We start from the raw sequence: 19903 nt of genomic DNA on the forward strand, positions 1-19903 counted from the left end.
GATGAATAATTCTTTCAATACTGTTTTACAGCTTATGGGTTTTGGAGTTTTTTAATTTTCATTTCTTCAAAAAAGTTTTTTTCTTGTTATTTCAGTTATTTTGGTTATACAGTAGCATCATTTGCTTCAAGAAGGTTTTTATTTTCTCTTTCATTTCTTCAGCAACACATTGACCATTCAGTTGCATGCTATTTAACTTCTTGTTTTTTGTGAATTTCCTATTTTTCCTCCTGTCATTGATTGTGCTTTATGACATTTTATTTAATGGGATATACAGCAAAACTGTGTAATAAGGACTATCATATCCAAATGTGAAGATACAATGCAGTATGCATCTCTACTTCCAAATTAAAGATGGGCTCCCAATAAAACTGCTAAATATGTCTTGACAATAGGATGCTGGACTCCTCTCTGCCAACATCCACACTTACAAGGTCAGGATACACTGAAACAGCGAAATGACAGACTTAGGGCTGTTTGTGAAAAACTATAGTACTGTAATAATATGGAGGGAATCAGAGAGGGGAGATGACTTGGGCAAGGGAGAAAGAAAATCCCAGAGCCTATGGAACTGAATCATAGAATAATAGCGAGAAAAGTAAAAGTAATTGGCCATATAGATTTTACATGTATTTATTTGAAACAAAGAACACACAGACAAAAAGTGTGAGAGAAATCCCATTTGCTACCTCACTTTCCAGTCTCCCACAAAAGCTAGGGACGGGTGGGCCAATCCTAAACTTGAAGCTGGGGACCCAGTCCAGCTTTCCTGTGTAAGGGATAGGAGCCCAATCACCTGAGCCATCACTGTGGCCTCCCAGGGTTTGCATTAGCCGGAAGTCCATGTCAGAAACTGAAGCTAAAGGTTGGATCTGGTCACTGTGGTGTGAGATGGGCATCCCTAATTGGCCGAAGGTTCTCTTGTATTTGGTGGCATATTCAGTGGTCTAGACCGTATATGAATTACCTCCTTAAAAACTTGCTACAAAGTGCATCTAATTTCTGGTTGCAAAACAAAAACCTGAAGTTGATTATGGATTTCCAGAGGCCCTGAGTGAAGCCAGGAGCTCATACAATTGTGTCTAGGACTCAGGATGTGTGGACATGTTCAAGAATGGCTTTTCATAGCTTCATTTGGTAGAAATAGAAATCAAAAGCAAGGACTGTGTCCCTCCTTTGTGCTAGTGACTCCTTCCAACTTTACACCAATTTTCTGATGCCAATTCAAAGTAAGCTTTCATCTAGATTACGGTGCTAGAGTTCTTAAATCCAAAACAAAAAAGGACACCCCTTGACTGCATTTTACCTGAATCTACTTAAGAAGCTTGTTAGTAGTGCCCGGGAGCGCATACTCTGCTTTTCAAAAAAGGAGACTTTTATTTTTAAATGAATTCTCAGTAAGTACACATTCAATTTATACTTATTTGGAAGTGAGAATACACTTGGACTAATAAAAAGCATCTAAAATGTATTGAGAATTTGCATTCTTACAATTCACAATCTTAATTCATTTCATCCTTAAACAACTGATCTGATCAACTAGGACACCAAGATTGATATCCCAGTGACAGGTTTCTGAAACCTCAGAACCCAGCTCTGCTCAGTGCTGCGCTCCTAGGCAGTAGTCAGGATGGATGTCTCCTTGGCACCCCAGATGGCACCCAACCGAAGACACATCCTCTGCTCTAATAGAATTGATGGTCTTCAGAAATAAAATGATTTTGGGGGTACAGGTCAGCTGACTCCAGGTGTTGATAGACTAGCTGGAAGGAAATGCAAAGTGCCGTCTTCCACAGGAGCTCTTCACAAGAGTTCATGAGGAATACTCTAGATCCTAAATCTGTAGCATATGGACAGAAGAGAAAGTGAAGAGTGAAGGCAGTCACGTCCTCAAGGCTCACCACAGAGACTGGCAAGTCCCAGGTGATGAATAAACATTTATGGAATGATGATTCAAGATTCAGAGCAGGAATGAGGCCTTTTGGATTGGAGTAGATGGAGATGGTAGAGCTCGGATTTGAACCTTGGACAATAGGAGGGGTTTGAACTAGGAAAAGGATAGAAAGGAGGGGATATAATACAGGAAAAAAAATATTCCAAAAAAGCACATAGAGAGGAAAGACTGAATGTTTTTCATAGAGAAGAATAAGTCAAGTCAATAAATTGGAACATGTTTCAGCTTAGAACATGGTCCATCTTTCCTTCCATCTCTCCAACAAATGATTGTTGTGGATCAGACACTGATTTTACAAGTAAAGCAACGATAAGTCTGAAAGATAGACTGAAGCCAGATTTTAAGGCATCTGAAATACTTGTTTTGAAAAGATGACTCTTGTAACTTGATTGTTAGCCTTGGGTGATTTTCTGAGTCATGCAGAGAAACTGTGAAAGTTTACTGAAAAGAGAGTAGACTCATGGCCTCCACGAGGATAGGTCTCAGAGAAAGGATATGGGGGTGACAAAACCCAGGAGAGCGAAAGTCAAGGTCATCAGGTAGGAGGATGAGCTTTACAGTGGCAAGATTTAGGAGGTGAGGCAGTGGGGTACAGGAAATGCCAGAGATGCCCGTGTCTGTGGCCACAGCGAAACACGGACAAGGGTCAGTGCTGACAATACCACCCCTTCCTGGGGATGGGTGGGCAGAGGGGGCTGAGATAGAGGAGCTGGAGGAGAGTGCTCTTTGTCAGGAGAGACATCTCTGTTTTGTGACCCTTGAGCTTCGTCTGCCCTGTGTCTAATATTGACGGGCCTTTGCCATCATCTGAAACCTAGGGAGTAGAGATATCTTGGTAGAAGAGTTCAACCATCATGCTTCCCTTTTTTTTTTAAATACAGAATTTTTAAACCCATCAATACAACACTTAAAAGTGTATTGGTTTCACAGAATGAGAGCGAGAGCATACACACTCCCATCTGCTGATTCCCTCTCAGATGCCCCCAGTGACCTTGCATCAGGCCAGGGCCAAGGCTGGGAGCCAGGAGCCCAGTCGAGGTCTCCCACGTGGGTAGCTATCCCTGATGCCTTCTAGCCTTTGCTTTCTAGAGCCAGATATCTAACCCAGGCTCTCCAACATGGGACATAACCATCTTAATCTGTATCTTAAGTGCTGGGCCAAATGCTTACCTCCAGAACTTACCTATTTTTTTTTTAAGCTGGGAACCACACTGAATTTTGAGAACATTCAATTTTGAAAAGGTTCATATTTTATAAATATATGGAAACTAAATCATACAAAGCATAGGATTACTATTTCTCTACTTTTATGATCTCTTGATATCAGCATACATAGTAAATTCCTCAAGGACAATTCTCAAAATGTGTTTGCCTAGAAAAAGGATTACAAATCTTATCCTACTGTTCTTTTTTTATGAGGAAGATTACATCATAGCTACCTCTAGAATAATGAAAGCATGTATAACTGAGGTGCACCAATTCTCCTAGATGCACCCTTATCATAACCTTATGTTCAAGCCTCCTTAGCTATCAACTCTTCTAACAAAGAATGGTTTCATATTGGAATTTGATCGACTGACCTTCCCCACCTTTTCCAGTGGGAAGTTGTGAGCAGGAAAGAGGTGAAGTGAAGCAAAGCGGAAAGCATGGGGAACAGCCGTGTTCCTGATAGTGTAGCAGATTCTTTGATTTCAGTCACTGAAGCTTGAGAGTTAAATGAATCCCCGGTTGTTCAGCACTGAAAGGACTTGCCCCTGTCTCCCCTTGCTGGGTGATGACAGTTACTTTTCCTTAACAATCACTCTTCTCCTTTTATATTGTTGGAATCCTGGTGTTGGAAAGAACATCAGAAGTTCATCATGTTTCATTTCCCACTTGCCAATTGAATGATACCTAAATTGTCTAAGGTGGTTTTCGTCTGTGCTGCTTTAACTCTTAGCCTTAGAAAATGGTCACCAGGAGAGTGACAGAAGAAAGCTGGCTGGCCACATATTGTAGTCTCGATGATAGCTATTTGTGCACTTGGCGGTAGCATGAAACACGCTTACATAGATGGTTAGCAACCCAATGTTTTGGAATATAAATGGTGAGAATATGCAAGGATAAAGGATAGTTTCTTAAAGAAAACAGTATTTTTCATCTGTTAGTGATTTGTCTTCATAATGTTTAGCACAGTCATAAAAATTTGAGAAAATAATTTAGCACCTAAAAGTTTGACTAGAAATGTGACTATACAGGAAACTAAGTTTTGTGTGTTCTTTGTGTGTCTTGTGTGTTCTAAGAGTTTTTGGTACCCATGGCTGCCAGTGCATGTCCACAGGAAATTGTTTGCTATGGTACTGGGTGAGATACAAGTTCTGGCAACAAATAAATTTGGAAAATACTGGGTCTCTCTGTCCCCTCTTTGGAATCCCAATGAGATTTTGCAAAGGTTCTTGGAAACCAAGAAACCTGTTTCTAGTGGGTAAACTCAATATTTTATTTGTATCTACACCCCTCTTGGACAAAAACCACTAGCTATTCACACTTTAGCAATTAATTAATCTTTGGAATTAATTGTTTACACTTTTCCCCAGAAGAGGTCAAATCTTACCCATTTTTACACAAAACCTGTGCTCTGTGCAAATTGGCCTACAAAAGGCATTCAGCCAAGATGAACAGGGATACAATGAAAATGGCCCACGCAGAGTTGGTGGAAATGAAGCCAGTGCTGAGAGAGCTTGGGTAGGGACTGGTGTGTCAGGAGGGTGAGCAGAGTCAAGGTCAGAGTCAGAAAGAGGAGTGACAAAGAGGGCCAGTTCTGAGTTCAAGGGGCCTGTTTGTAAACCAAGCAGATTATAGCTTCTGTCTGCACACTTGAAGCGCAGTGGTCCATCTTATCAGTGATTACCAACTCTTTCTCGAGTCACCTGTGTCTACCAGGGTGCAAGACAGACTCAGCATTGACAACCAGAGATGCAGCTGTCACACGGCTTGTGGATTGTCAAGCTGTTATAGAAACTCCCCTGGTAAACTCAGGCCAAGTGATTGTTGAGAAAGGAGAAATTAGTTGGGAGGACTATCTGAAGCCCACACATCGCTGTGTTTAGAGTCCTCCCATCTTTCTCCTCTAAGCATTAGAGCGCCTGTGATATGTGTCAGGGTCATAACCCCAGGTACTGACAGAAAGCAGAGCCCCAGGGATATCCATGGATAAATGTGCAGGCAAGAAAGGGGGATGCCAACAGGAAGCTCAGGTCAGCAGAATGAACACTCCAGAAGCTTTGTCTCGGATCCTGAATGCCCAGGAGAAATGCCATTAGAAAGCCTAATTCCTACTGCTTTGAATTAATGCCTTCTATTGACCACCCCTCTAATTTGCCCAAATGCTCAAAGGAAATTGAAAATAGGTAAAAATATAGTGTGAACTAAATATTATGCAAATTATTCAAAGACAGAAAACAGTATGATTTAAAATGATTCATTTGAACCATATTTTCTTCCAGAGCAACATTTAACACTCTCAAAAGTTCCTTTTGGAGGAGAAGCTGAATAAATATCCAAAGTTTGCTTGAAAATTTTCCTTTTATGGGATAAGAATTTGAGTGTCCTGGGGTTTTTTACAGTTTAGCATTGCTTGGGTGGTAGGCATACAATTATTGTCATCTTCATAGCTAAACCTTAACAATAGCTTCATTTATTATTATTATTCAGAGTTCCACTTTTCTTCTAAGTGGAGTAGGTCTAAAGGCAGTTATTACATTCCTATTATGATGCACATATTTTTCTCCAGTGATTATCATGTGCATGTGATGGCATCAATTACTAAAAACATATTTGTTGTTCAAACCATATGCTGACTTGGGTTGCTCTCAGCAAGCAGTACATTTAAAGTAAAGGGGAGTTCCTTCTGCACATGTGGGTGTACCCACTCTATTAGGCAAACAAAGGGCCCTTACCTCATAGCCCACTGCTGTATCAAGTAATAAATGTGACAGTTACCGGTTCGACTTTCCTTATCCCGTCTTCCTGCAGAACTGAAATGTAACATGTTTCTTACTAGGAACAGATGCTGGGAGCCTTCTTTTGAAATTCTTCTGGAGAAGTTGCCCTGTTGATTGCATGAGACATGAGACGGGGAAGGGGCTCTATGCAGATGTCTACTGGCACGGATGCATTGTTGTAATTGCTGTTCTGCCGACCCCTCGCTGAGCACCATGCTTTTCTCTTGTAGGTGATGTGCCTTCAGGACTTTTTTGGTGACGATGACATTTTTATTGCATGTGGACCGGAGAAGTTCCGTTACCAGGATGATTTCTTGCTAGATGAAAGTGGTAAGGAAAAAAAAAAGTTCAAAACCAGGGGAAATTTGAGGCAGCTTTCCAAAATGAGCTGCACCAGGCCAAGATTATGTCAACTCCCAAGCTGCCAAATCAGTTTCAGATCCTCAACCAGCATGTCTTTTCCATATCTTGAATTTCTTTGATTTTTTAAAAATATAGGAAACAGATGAAATGATCATTGGAAAAGCCAAATAATGTAGAAGAATAAATTATGAATGGTTAATTTAAAATCATTTAATAACTAAATTCAGATTTTATTGAAAGCATTCTTTAGCCTTCGTATTTTAATTATATAGTTGTTCTTAAATTTATAGTTGAAGGATTTGTGATCATACAATTATTAGCATGTTTTTGAGGTTCACCTTTCATGGGACTGCCTTTAATTTTTAGCTGGAATACTGGGTTAAAGACCCTCCTCATTGACATAGTTCAGAATTTGAATGTTATTACTGTGTAAGAGGTAAGGGAAAAAAAGGCTTTCCTTCCATCAAAACACTAGACACAAGGATCTATAATTGATAAAAAAGGACAATGTTTAAAGGGGAAAAGAATGTGTTATGGAATGAATATCAAAGGTATGGCTTTAAAAGGTGTTTTTCTTTTTTTGCTATTCTAAATCACCCCAGAATCTTAAGTAGCAAAATAAGATGGTTGTGCAAAGAGATCCTTCCTAGATCGTATAAGTTAACATCTCATTTAGGACATATTTTACGTTTGTTGACAATTCAAATCTTCTATAGTTTGAAATATTTAATGTGATCATGAGATTTTTGCAAAGATCAGTGCAAAAATTAACAGCATTTTAGCAAAGTAGCTGGGTATTGGTAGAAGCTACAATAATAGGGTCAGTGATGTACAAAAATGGTCTTACCCTGACCCTGCAGGTGTGTGTTCCCGTGCAGTATTTGCGTTATATTTGTATGCTTTTAATCATCTTATATACACTTATGCATGTCACAATTATTTCGTATTTTAAAATTAGGGTGTGCTGGGAGTGATGAGAATAAGAAAAATTACTTGTTTGTCATGAAAACTTCAAATGCTTGATGAAAAATATATATATAGCTGTGTCATTTGGAGAGATTTATTTTGGTTCATGGATCCTAACTAGAAGAGTAGCTTGGCATTTTTCTTCCCTTTAAGTTTTCTCCAAATACATTTTGTCTTTATCACTGATTGATGTGCCTTTTAGGGCAAAGATTTTTGTAACTATATCAGATATATCATGTCCCAGGGGAGGGTCTCCCCATGTCTTATCCTCTTTTGAGGATAAGACAGCCTTGCCATTGTGTGAAACACGTGGATGTTAAGAGCCAGGCAGAAGAGCTGACAGCATGGTTTTGAGAAAATAAACTGCCTTGACTTTCAATTTAAAGAAAATAGCTGCTTCTGATAGCATGGTCTGAGAGACCAGATGCGTTCTGAAATGAAAGTTCTATTTGTTCCTTTGATATAGAAAACAGCCTGTCAAAACCGAATTGGGATACAGCTCAGTTTCAAATCTATAGACTTGGCTGTGGATTCCCAAGCCCTCCTGTCTCTGGTTTCCAGGCAGACTGGAGCCACTTCCCCTGACTGAGCTGGGAAGCCCATCAAACTGGGTTCCCCTCCCAACAATGGCTATCAGTCCACGGTGCTGCACATCTACTGTTCAGCTGCTAAAACAGCTGACTTTCTGAGAACGGTTAAAACAAACAAAAACAAACCAAAAAAAAACCCATGAGAGGATCCTTTGCAGTTTCTCCTCTTATACTCCCTTTTCATTAAAAAAAATGCACACATAATTATATGCTTATAGACATGTGTACAGAATTGTGCATGTGCCCGTGCGTGCATGCGCGCGCACACACACACACACACAAACACACGGACATTGTGGCTTGGCCCTGGGAGGGCCCACTCCAGACTATTTTGGTGACTACTTGACTTCCTTTCACCTCATGATTCTACTCTTCTTGGTGTGAGGAATATTTGCCAAGTCACGCTGTCCTCCCCCATCCTAGAGGAAACAGGAATATGGGTGGATTTGGGGGAGGGGAAGCAGTGGTTTGCATTTTAGAAAAAAAAAAATCTAAACTAAGATTTTACTTCCTAGAATGAACTTACCCTGAGACTAAATTCACATGTTGACAACTGCAATTTTCCTGTTGCTTGTACAGCATGCAAATTAGAATCTTTTTATAAGTGTTGTGAGCATGATTTAGCTCCGCTTATCTGTACTTGCTAAATGGTATTTGCATGTTGATACTTCATTTGCCCTGTTCCATAGTAGCTTCCATAAAGGAATGGCAGCAGGGAGTGCAGACATCTTCAGAATGAATACGCTAACCCTGCACAGAACTGCGCTGGGTTTAATGGCACCGAGAACTGGCCTTTTGCTTCAAGGCAGCATTTTCATTTTATCTTTCAAAATTAACTGGGCTCCCAGTGTGTTTGGGATTAGCAATAATACATCTCCCAAACTGCTGCTTCAAAAGCTGCTGGGGATGTCTGCTCAGGTCCTTCAGTGAGAACTTCCACCATCACAGATGTATATTTTATGGGGCTGCCTGGGAGCCAAGTCAGTGTTAAATGAATGGCAAGAGAGCCTCTTTCTCCTCCCCTAAGTTTTCACATGCAGAAAAGCTGTCTTTAGGCTGGTTCAGAGTGTGACCGCTTTAGAGACACCATCATTCATCAGTGGTGTCTCAGCACCTAGCAAGTGGTAGATAGAGAGTGCTATATATATAGACAGAGAGGCCGGCAGATCCTTCCCCTTCATGGCTTGCCGTCTAATTTAGAATGAAGAAACATCCTCAAGGAAATGCCAAATTGGAGACAGGAAGCTCAGCATGGTGTTGTTTATATACTCATGACAAAGTGACGAATTTGTGATTTCTTGCCCTTCAAAAAACAGCATGAGTTTTTGGGAGACAAATGTCCAGCTCACATCCTTGGTGATGAGTCAGATTCTGGAGATCACCTTTGGTCCACTGCCCCACCTTCAGGGCTAATTCCTCACAAACCGGCCACTATCTTCATCTCTTCACCTCTGTGCCTTCCTTGGTCCCCTCCACCATGCCCAGCACCTGCCCACAAGGCTCTCTCTCTCATCCTCTCCTCATTCTTATTTATTGACTAGCCTCCCAGGTGCTGTTAATCCTGCTGGCATTAGCTTTTTTTTTTTTTTAAAGATTTATCTATTTTTATTGGAAAGGCAAATTTACAGAGTGAAGGAGACAGAAAGATCTTCGTCCACTGGTTCACCCCGAGTGGTCACAAAGGCCAGAGATGAGCCAATCTGAAGCAAGAAGCTAGCAGCTTCTTCCAGGCCTCCCACAAGAGTGCAGGGTCCCAAGTTTTTGGCCCATCCTCTACTGCTTTCCTAGGCCACAAGCAGGGAACAGGATGGGAAGTGGTATAGCTGGCACATGGAATCCCAGCACATGCAAGGTGAGGATTTAGCCTCTAGGCCATTGCACCAGGCCCTGGCCATAGCTTTTACTTTCAGCTTACTTGTGAGTTATTTCAAAATATTCCCAGAAAGCTGGAATTGAATGATACTTTTATTTTTAGTTCAAATTTTGAAATTCATGCATGGCATTTTCATAATCCACATTTCCCATAAACTTTTTGAAGACCCCCCTCATAGTTTCGCCTACATGCTGTATTCTTTTGCTACATTTGCTGTGACAAAGCCTCCTAAAAAGGCAACTTAAAATGACAAACATTTATTGTCTCACAGTGCTGGAGACCAAGAGTTTGAAATCAAGGTGTAAGTAGAGATATGTTCTTTCTCAAGGCTCTCGTGAAGATCCCTTCCTTCTTCCAAGTTTCTGGTGGTTGCTGGGAATTTTGGCCCTTCCTTGGCTGATGTTAACCTCACTCCAATCTCAGCCTTAGTCTTCTGCTGTGAGCTGTTCTGCCCCCATTCTTCCAAGAATATCAGTGACTAGAATAGGAGCTATCCTAACGTGCTATGTCCTCATGCTAACTTAAAAACATTTGCAAGCATCCATTTTCCAGAGAAGGTCATCATCACAGCTACTAGAGATTAGGAGTTGAACATATCTTTCCCGGGGAACAAAGTTGCGCCCATGGAAGATATTGTTAGAGCCTCTCCAGATGTTACTTCGATTTGGGTCATAAGTAAACCAATTTTCCTTTGTTGATTTTGATCTGTCTTTAGATTTGTGCAGTGATTACAATGTAATTATTAGAATTCACAAGCAACAGAGTCATTACCAGGCTACCTCCTCATCCGAAAGAGTGGGTCAGAGGAATGCCCTCAGACAGTCTGAAAATTTTAGCAATGTGTTTGACAGACCCCTTTTCTTGTCATCTCTTTGACTAAGGTGACAGTGTGTCTGAATGATATATGAGTGGTTGTGTTTATATTTCTTGAAGTACCATGTCTAAAAGGTACTCATTTATGGATTGATGTCCAGTGTGCTGCAGGAGGTCTGTATTTAAATTGACCCCTTAGATCCCCCTAGACAGAGACCCAGTTTGTTGATTGTTTTGGACTCTGAATGCTTTCGCAATAACTAGAAAGGCATGTTTGAGAATATCAAAAGTATGAGAATGAAATCTTCTAAGAGGAAAGATGCTGTGGTCAAAAACTAAACAAAGATCTGTAAGGATTCTAGCAGGTGGATGATGTCCGGAAAGGTAAAAGTGAATTGGTATAACCAAGAAGTAGTGATGTAAAGTTCAAAAATAAAATGAAAGATTGTGTTAATTCGTTCCTAGCAAGGTGATTTTCACAGCAGCATGTGCGAAAATTACTTTTAGCTGACTCAGTGTGAGATGCAGTGAGGAGTGGGTCATTTGCTGTGTATATTGAAGGTGTCGTGCATATTAGAAAATATTTCTGCTTCTGATTGATGATCACAAATGTGACTGAAACAAAAGAATTTAAAAATGTGATATTCAACATTCACAGCACCTGGAAGAAATGTAAGGAATTGAGCTTAAAAATGTTTTTATTGAAAAATTTGTATTTCTTAAGTTACTAAAACTTTCAAAACTGCCCTAAAATTTGGGGGACATGATGTGTGTGTGTACCTAAAAATGTGTGTGTAAACACACATACATGTGCGTATGCACAGCTGTACAGTGCCCCATCTCCGGATAATTCCAGTCCAGCTTCTGTCTGCACTAGACCGTGCTGGAATCTAGTGTTATTCCTGCATGTGGCATTCTAGAACAGACATTTCCTAAGCTTCTCTTGTGGCCCTCCATGCTTCGGGTACCCAGGACCACTTGGCTAACATTTCAAGAAATACTCCACCTTGACCACTTTCCAGGGACCCATGTTCTGAATGAAATAAGACAGAAGCTGTATCAGACACCAGTCCTGATGACTTCCCCCAGTTCCAGGTGATGACTACACAGGGCTAGAAAGCAGAGGCTTTGCCTGCTTGCTGTGTGGTCTCTGTTTCTCCAGGCCTGCTTCCTGTTCTGTAAAAAAACCTTTTTTTCCCCTCCGGGTTTGTAATGGACCTCAAATGAGACAATAAATGTCAAAGCACTTACCAAACTGTGTTCCTTATTATGTTGTGAATGATGTTGGTGAATGACACCTCAGCTGAAATATACCTCCTAGTGGATTGCAGCTGCACTCAGCTGCATAGACTCATTTACAGGACTTAATTGGAGGCAGATGTCACCAAGATTTGCTTTGGGTACATGTTAGAACCAGCCAATGATAACCAGTACTTCCTTTTCACTCTTGACTTTTATTCCTACGGCAGAGGTGAGGGGATATCTGGGGGCCTTGGAAGCTACCCAGTCTTCTCTGTAGGGACTCTCTGGAAAGTTAAACCAAAGCAGACTTAGAAAGATTGGTCAGATTTCTAGAACTGAGAGCACTTGGAGGTCTGTCCCTTCTTGAGAAATATCTGCCTGTCTCTGCATTCATATTGATTGGGGTCAAAGGCACCACAGATGGTCCCATGGCTCTGTCCTGGGGCTGGAGCTGTTGGAAAACACACAGGTCATTGGGAACACCAGAAAGTGCAGAGAGTTTGGGTAAAGAGAATGGGTTTTGTGCTGCTGCTGCTGTTGCTAGCAAGATTCATGTATCATCTTAGTCATTCACTCATTTGTTCAGTCAGCAAGCTTAGCTTGCTGTATGCCCAGTGATGTTCTAGGGACAAATAAGTGTAAGTAGTAACAATTACATAAAACATGACCCTTCATAATCACTTTTCATTTGCTTGTATCTACAAATCAAGGGATCTAAGGTGCTAAACTTGGCCCCAGAACATTCAGTATTGGCCTCCTGCTGTCATAAATTTTATCTCTTCAGAATAACATTGTGCTAAAAAGATGAATGGCCCACAATAGATTGGTGAATCTTGGTAGAATAAGTCTTAGTTGGGTTATGAGGCCACTTGAGATAGAATCCGTGGGCAGATTTCTTTAAGCTGCATGGTACTTGTTGGTACTGAGATGTTTCAATGTTTCTGGGAGTTTTAGTTCTAGGAATGTGTAGTTCTTATTTGAAAGAAACTTTATAGCTGCCTTACTGTATAAATGTGACTTTTCTATGTCATCTCATTGTCTTCTTATAGAAGAATAGAAAATTGAATGTAATTATACATGATTGCATGGTTTTGTAGAATTCAGTCTGGTGTTTGATAGAGAAGGGTTGGGTTTTTGTTTGTTTTGATTTTGGAATAGTGAGCACATTGACTAACTTGCTTTTCTCAGGAAGTTCCTCTTTGCTTCCTAGCAAAAGAAACAAAACTCCCAAGGGTTCTGGAGACTTTCTCAACCACAGCAACTGTTTAGCTCGTGCATAAATATCAAGATTCCCAGAACATAATGATATTTCAGATTTCATCAACTGCCAAGTTGTGGAGACATATAGAGTGTTGTACTTTGGAGACACAATTCAACTCAGTCACAAGCTAGTTCCTTTGCTGCAAACAGATCATTTTCTGCATAGGAGATTAAAGCATGTGTGTGTGTGTGTGTGTGTGTGTGTGTGTGTGTGAGAGAGAGAGAGAGAGAGAGAGAGAGAGAGAATGTTTTGTTTCTGGCCTTTGTGAACTGCTTCTTAGTGTATTGAGCAATAGTGACATGTGAATTATGGACATGGAAAAACTCCAGCAAAAGCAGCACAGAGTGAAAGTCCTGGGCACTAAGAATCTTGGGGTTATCAGGTTCCTTTCTCCAAGACTCTTCCCACATAGCATCCCCACAGGTGTTTCTCCAGCCCTTTGGAGCACCCAGCTGGAACCCCCAGGCCACATCTTGGAATAAAGCTAATTCCACTGTCTACCACTGCCACTTGTCTCTCCCTCTCTCTCTCTCTCTCTCTCTCTCTCTCTCACACTCTCTCTCTCTCTCTCTGTCTCTCTCCTGAATAGAGTGATCCTAATTCTACCCTTTAGGGAAATGCCTCCTGCTTGCCTTATTCTTAGAAAATGAGTTTTTTCCCTAACCTACTGGAAGGATCAACATTATTCACTTGCAAACTATTTTATTCTCCTTTCCTTTCAGATCCTTACAATGACCTGGTAACTTCACTCATGTTCTCAAGTCCTCCCCCTCCCATTGTCTTTCTTTCTTTTTTTTTTTAAGATTTATTTATTTATTATTGCAAAGTCAGATATATAGAGAGGAGGAGATACAGGGAGGAAGATCTTCCATCTGATGATTCACTCCCCAAGTGACCACAACGACTGGTGCTGAGCCGTTCCAAAGCCAGGAGCCAGGAGCTCTTCCGGGTCTCCCATGAGGCCACAAATAGGGAGCTGGATGAGAAGCGAGGCTACCAGATTTAGAACTGGCACCCATATGAGATCCTGGCATGTTCAAGGTGAGGACTTTAGACGCTAGGCCACTGTGCCGGGCCCTCATTGTCCTTCAAGCCAAGAAGGGTTTCTCTCCCCTTCTAAGGCCATTTTGTGATCTTGGTTTTGTCATGTCAGTGTTCCTTTCCCATTGCTGTAGTGTCGCTTTTTCCTCACTGAATAGCCAGGGCCCAGGCTTCTTCTAGTCTCTATCTCCCACTAAGTCATCTCTATTATGTCATGAATATGTGGAGCCTTTCACAATCACTACTTTAAAAACTTGATTGACTGAAGCCTCATTTCCTTATTCTCACTCAGACTCACAACATATGAGTTATAACTTAGGGCAATTGGCACATTGAACACACAAGAATTATTATTTTTATTATATTTGAAAAAATTAGTTTCCATGGTCCTTTTAGATTACATAGTAGTAGAAGCTCTTTAGTCATTAGATGAGGCCTCAGTAAATCTAGAATTTCTCTGACTTCTAAGGAAAGTAAAAAATGTATCAATTCTTCTAGGTACCAATGATTCTTTCAAGTCAAAAGTGAAGAGTGGAAAGATTTAGTCCCCTATGAAAGTCATGTAAAGCTGAAGTTCTTTTCCTACACTTACCCAGGGCCCAAAAAAGTAAGTGCCCTTCTCTGAAGGACAGCCAGCATAAAGCTTTCTCCACTTTTCCATCTTTGATCCTTTGGAGATTGCAGTGAGAATGGGAAGTGTGAGGCAGGGTTATCAGATAGGCCAAGTACAAGGTTCTTACTTGACTCGGAGGGTCAGCAGGCTTTATTTAAAGCTACCTTTTTAATTGCAGGCTTTCAAGGGGTTTTCAAGGATGCCTACTGGGAGACTTCCGCTCCTGATTGACGTGGTCAGTTCCATTTCCTCCAGCTTGACCTATACTTACCTCAGTGCTTGTTTCCTGAAGTTTTCCCTGTTGGCCTCAAATCATTCTCATAGGAAAATTTTAATTAACTTTGTTTCCATGCATCCAAGTCTCATTTACAGTGCTGCCAGAGATTGTAGGTGAAGGCCAAATTTGTAAATACCGGTCTGTTCTTCACAAAGAACACTAAATAAACACTCCCAACAACGCCCCTATGGAGGTGGAGGGGTGCAGTGCCTCTCTTGAAACCATCATTTCCATAGATTGTGTCTCTCCAGGGTCATCAGACTTTTTATTCTTGATGTTAGTAATGAGAATCAAATCCATTCCAGTCTATATATGCTTTGACATTTCTAGAAACTTACCCTTCTCGCCATCCACTTGGTAACATACACGAATTACTTTGACTTTTACACATCCCATTTGAATCCTGCCACATTGGTTCACTGGTTCCCATCCTTACCACTCTACCCTTTAATTCACTATATCCAGTGTTATCTCTTTGTTTTTTTTTTTTTTTTTTTGCTTTTATCCTCTTTTATTTATTGCAGCAGTGGACATTTTTAATGATTCCCTGCTTGGAATTCTCCTCACTGGACCTTCCTCTTGCTTTATTGTCCTGCCTCTGTCACCTTTCTGTACTCTCCTGAGCTCCTCTGAGATTTGCTTCTGCTATCTGTCCCTTAATAAATATTCCCTAAGATTCATTCCTCAACTCTTCTCTTTTTTTCTGCCTGATTACTTTATTCCCAGCCAAGTTCATCGACTTTAATGGTTTCAGCAATGATGGTTATGGTAGACAGCAATGGTGACAAATGGCAACCAGATGGTACATAATAGGCAGAGCCTTTGAAGTATGTATAATTTTCCCAATTTTGCAATTAAGGAAATTAAAGCTTAGAGATGATAAATAATTTGTTCAAGGCCACACAGCTAGTGTTGAAGGCAGAGTTCAAACCCAGTTTTTTTCTATGCTTGATGCCACGTCCTTCTCCTCTGAAATCTATGTCTGTAACCCTGACTTCTCCCATGCACTCCTAGTTTCTACTATTAACTTCCATTTGATCATCCTATAGCCACCTGAAATTCGAGATATGCTATAACTGTTTCACGATTTTCTTGGTCACCTCTGCTCCTTTTGGGTTTCCTGTTTTTATTCATGACATCAAAATTCTCCTTAACACAAAGGTTGCAGTATCATAGAGTGATCTTAGATTTTTGTTTCACCTTGATTGTCCAGAGCCATCATTTTATCTTCTTGCTTTCCAGTGCAACTGCTATTATCTTATGCCAATCCCTCCAAGTATCCTGCTTATCCTCTTATGTAAAGGCATCCTAACTTGATTTCCTGGGTCCAGTCTTTGTTGTGCTCTGTGTTTGCACACAAATGAGTTCTCCTGTGTTCCTTCAATAGTTCTCCAAGATCCATAAGCCCATTGGTGTGTCATCCTAGGCTATAACAGTCTGACTGTGTTGCATGATTGCAGCTGATATCATATTTGTCCCTCAGCACTCCAGCCGCAGCATTACTTGTTTTTTTCCCCCCACAAACCCAGTTATTTTCAGTTTCCTTGCCTTTGCTCTTAATCTCCCATCTTTCCCTTCACCATTTCCCGTCTACTAAATCCCCTGTTGTCCTTCAAGGTTCAATTCAATGGCTGTCTTTTAGTGGACCCACTGATCTGGTTTCAGTGAATTGCTGGTGACTCTCCCCAACTCTTCACTGTCTTCTCTATAACAGTGTTTTGGCAATTCTGCCTTGAGATATGGGTTTTCCTATTTGTAAAAAGAACATCTAGTTTATGAATATTTGTCACATTTACTTCTCAGAAAAACTCTTCAATGTTGCCTCACAAAATAAAGAAAACGAGCTGAGAGAAGAAACTGTCGACAGTCACTGTGTTACTCAGGATTCCCCAAGAAACAGAACCAATAGGAGAGATATATTCATGTGGTTAGAGATACAGAGAGATTTATTGTGATAGGCTCATATAACAATGGAGACTGCAAAGTCCCCAATCTGCTGTGGACATGCAGGAGAGTCAGTGGTATATAATTCAATCCAAGTCCAAATGTCTGAGAACTAGGACACTGATGCGATGATAAAGTGATATTTCTCAACTCAAGCAGAGAGACAGGGGGGAAAAGGGCGATTTCCTCTGGCTTTAGTATTAGTTAGGTCCTCAGTTGTTTGGATGATGCCCACACAATATTGAGGGAGGCCACTGACTTTCCAGAGTCTATCAGTTCAAGTGCTGAGCTCATCCAGGAGCACCTTCAACAGATATACCCAGAAATAGTGTCAACTCTGAGCACCCCTTGGCCCAATCAAATAGGCAAGTAAAACCAAGCTTTATGGTCCCATTGCCAGTAGCTATCAGAATTAGGATGAACCACAAGGATGCCAGATTCATTGCATTTCACCTTATTAAAATGTAAGGACCTCAATGCTGGTCCTGTGTATCATTAATCTCTATATATGCAGCACATGTTAGGGTACTCTTAAAGAGATGTTAGTTGAATCAACAATTGCAAAAGGAATTAACTTTACCTGTTAAGCCTTCAGATCATAAGAATTGCAGTCCAGAATTTCCCCCAAATCTGATTTTCCAACTTTCCTAGGCAATATTTATTTCACTTTATTCTGTTGGATAGTCCATGTTATCAATATCCTACTTAAAATGTCACCCAGAAGTAAACACAATAGCCTTCAGGGACTCTGAAGAGCATAGAGAGTATAAATTTTCTTGATAGAGGCATCAATTTTGTTCACAGGCAATCCAAGAGTGATTATGATGTCTTATAGCAGCTGCCAGACAATGCAGGCTCAGGATTAGCTCTTGGCCAGCTGAACTCTTTGGGACTTTTAAATGTGATGTCTAGCCAGGACCTACTTGCTTAATTTCATATTTGAACCTCCATCCAGTGCTTTACTTGTGTCAGGCCAGATAGCATCTTATTCATTTTATTCATTAATTCTGGTCATTTAAAACCCCTACACATTCAGATTCTGCATTTGAGATATAATGGCAGAGAAGAGAATTGAAGTAAGATGTGATTTCCATGTCCTTGCTCTTCCTAGCAAAATTACGCTTCCAGGGATTGAGCCAAAGACCAACAGTATGGCTGCTTGAAAGCTCTCCAATATAAAGAAGACAGGAAAAGCTACAATAAGTCAGCTACATATGTTTTCTTGGGGCAGCTGTGACAGGGTGTCCTTAGGTCTGATGTCCAGTCTTGCTTGGGTCAGTCTCCATCTGCAGCTCATTAATGAACTATCAAATTATAAACTTGGGTTCACTGAAGTTTTACAAAGTCTGAGAAGACATGAATTTGTGAATTGAACAACACAAAATTGAAAGGGTTTGAGTTTCAGCAGTGGGATATATGGGTAAGTTCTTCATGCTGGAAATGTAGAATCAAGAAAAAGAGTGTTTGACTGATTAAAATGTGGCTGTAACATTATTTGGGTCGTTCCAATGGGAGATCCCTGGATGACCATTTCTGAGTAGTTATACTTAAGTTTCATTTTACCTCTTGCAATAAGTTGGGTTTCAATTTTGCTTACAAAGAAGCCCAAAACCCTGGAGTCATCTCAGCCTAGTGGACTTCCTGTTTCTCTTTTTCCACGAATCCTACAGAGGCAGGCAACATTCTTTGTTCCCTTGCACTGAGTCACACATACCTCCAAGTGCAGGTGCTTCAGGCTTTTCCTCTTAATAAAGGTCCACAGAGCATACATACTTGGATTTTTTACTGTTTACAGTTTTCAAGTTCAATTTCCCACACCAATTATGTGTTAAATGTTTACTACATGTCAAAAAGTGTTAGGGTTTAAGTATAGAAATTTCTGGAAAGTTAAATATCTCCTTATAAAAGCATATGACATGAAAAAAATCATTATTGACAACCTTTGATATGAAGGTGATTTTGAAATTTAGTCTTAAAACTAAGTAAGGAGTTGGTCCAAGTATAGATAGAGGTTGTTTTGCAAATTTTTATTACTTTCAGAGTGAAATATAATAAGACATTGATGTTCTTGACTCTTGGCTGCCCAAAGCCACATCATCTCTCTCCACAGCTCTGGAAAATAAAACAAACAAATGGATAGGATTTTAATTATAAAAAAAAGTAAAAATAAAATGTGTGGGTCATTTAGTGTGTGGGTAACATTTCTATAGGCAGAAGCACTGTGAAAGTGTGAGTCCCACTATTTTTAGAGACTATCAGTGGGTATGAAGAGTTTATCTTCTTGTGAATCCTAGTCAAACAGTCTGAAAACAGAGCCAATGAGCAAGTCAGGCTATCAGCAAACGTCAGTCCCTGGACTGTGGGATCTCACTCGCGTGGGCACAGCAGAAGAAAGTGAGCCAAAGCAGCCGTTGTTGGATTTGGGTGACCTTCTCAAAGAGAAAAAAATCAATGTCTACATGTCATGTGGTTCTTAAGGTGCATGAGAACACAAAAGGACCGGTGTCTGACTTTGCTTGTTGATGTTCCACTGATGTGCAAATCTGACAGCTGTGTGGCATGACCCCATCCAGCTGGTGAGGACTGAGGTAATAAAAGTTTAAAATCTTATAGCAATGAGAAAAAAATCTGCTCTCCTAGGTTTGCCCTCCCCATTTAATGTCAACTTAGACAAATTCATGTTTGAATACCGTTTTTGGTCTATTTGTTTCACACTTGACTGCTTTTCAACAGAATTATTCTGAGAATACCATTAGAAGTCAGAAGATTAGTGTACATTAAAAAAAAAGCTTGGAGGAAAATGAGTACTGCTGCTTCTTCCCCATGTGAAATATAAAATGTTACCATATGCAATATGCTTTCCAAAAATGAAAATCAGAATTGCTTAATATACCATGTAGGAGGTTTTAAAGACAACTAACATGAGTTCAAATCTGCTTTATCACAGGAACCTGATGTTATAATATACAGAAATGAAGGTGCT

General features: G+C 40.4%; 1 protein-coding gene across 10 annotated transcripts in view; it reads left to right on the forward strand.

Moving 5' to 3' along the window:
• The window catches only part of DCLK1 (doublecortin like kinase 1), a 321237-nt gene that overhangs the window by 150096 nt on the left and 151238 nt on the right, over window positions 1-19903 (forward strand). For all 10 annotated transcript variants that reach the window (XM_040991509.1, XM_040991511.1, XM_040991512.1 and 7 more), the window contains exon 3: window positions 6168-6267. In XM_040991509.1, the coding sequence (XP_040847443.1) occupies window positions 6168-6267 (100 nt within the window). The remainder of the gene's footprint in view (window positions 1-6167; window positions 6268-19903) is intronic.

This window comes from Ochotona curzoniae, unplaced genomic scaffold, assembly GCF_017591425.1.
Source record: "Ochotona curzoniae isolate NIBS_2020 unplaced genomic scaffold, NIBS_Ocur_1.0 contig_64, whole genome shotgun sequence".
In the NCBI taxonomy this organism is placed as follows: domain Eukaryota; kingdom Metazoa; phylum Chordata; class Mammalia; order Lagomorpha; family Ochotonidae; genus Ochotona; species Ochotona curzoniae.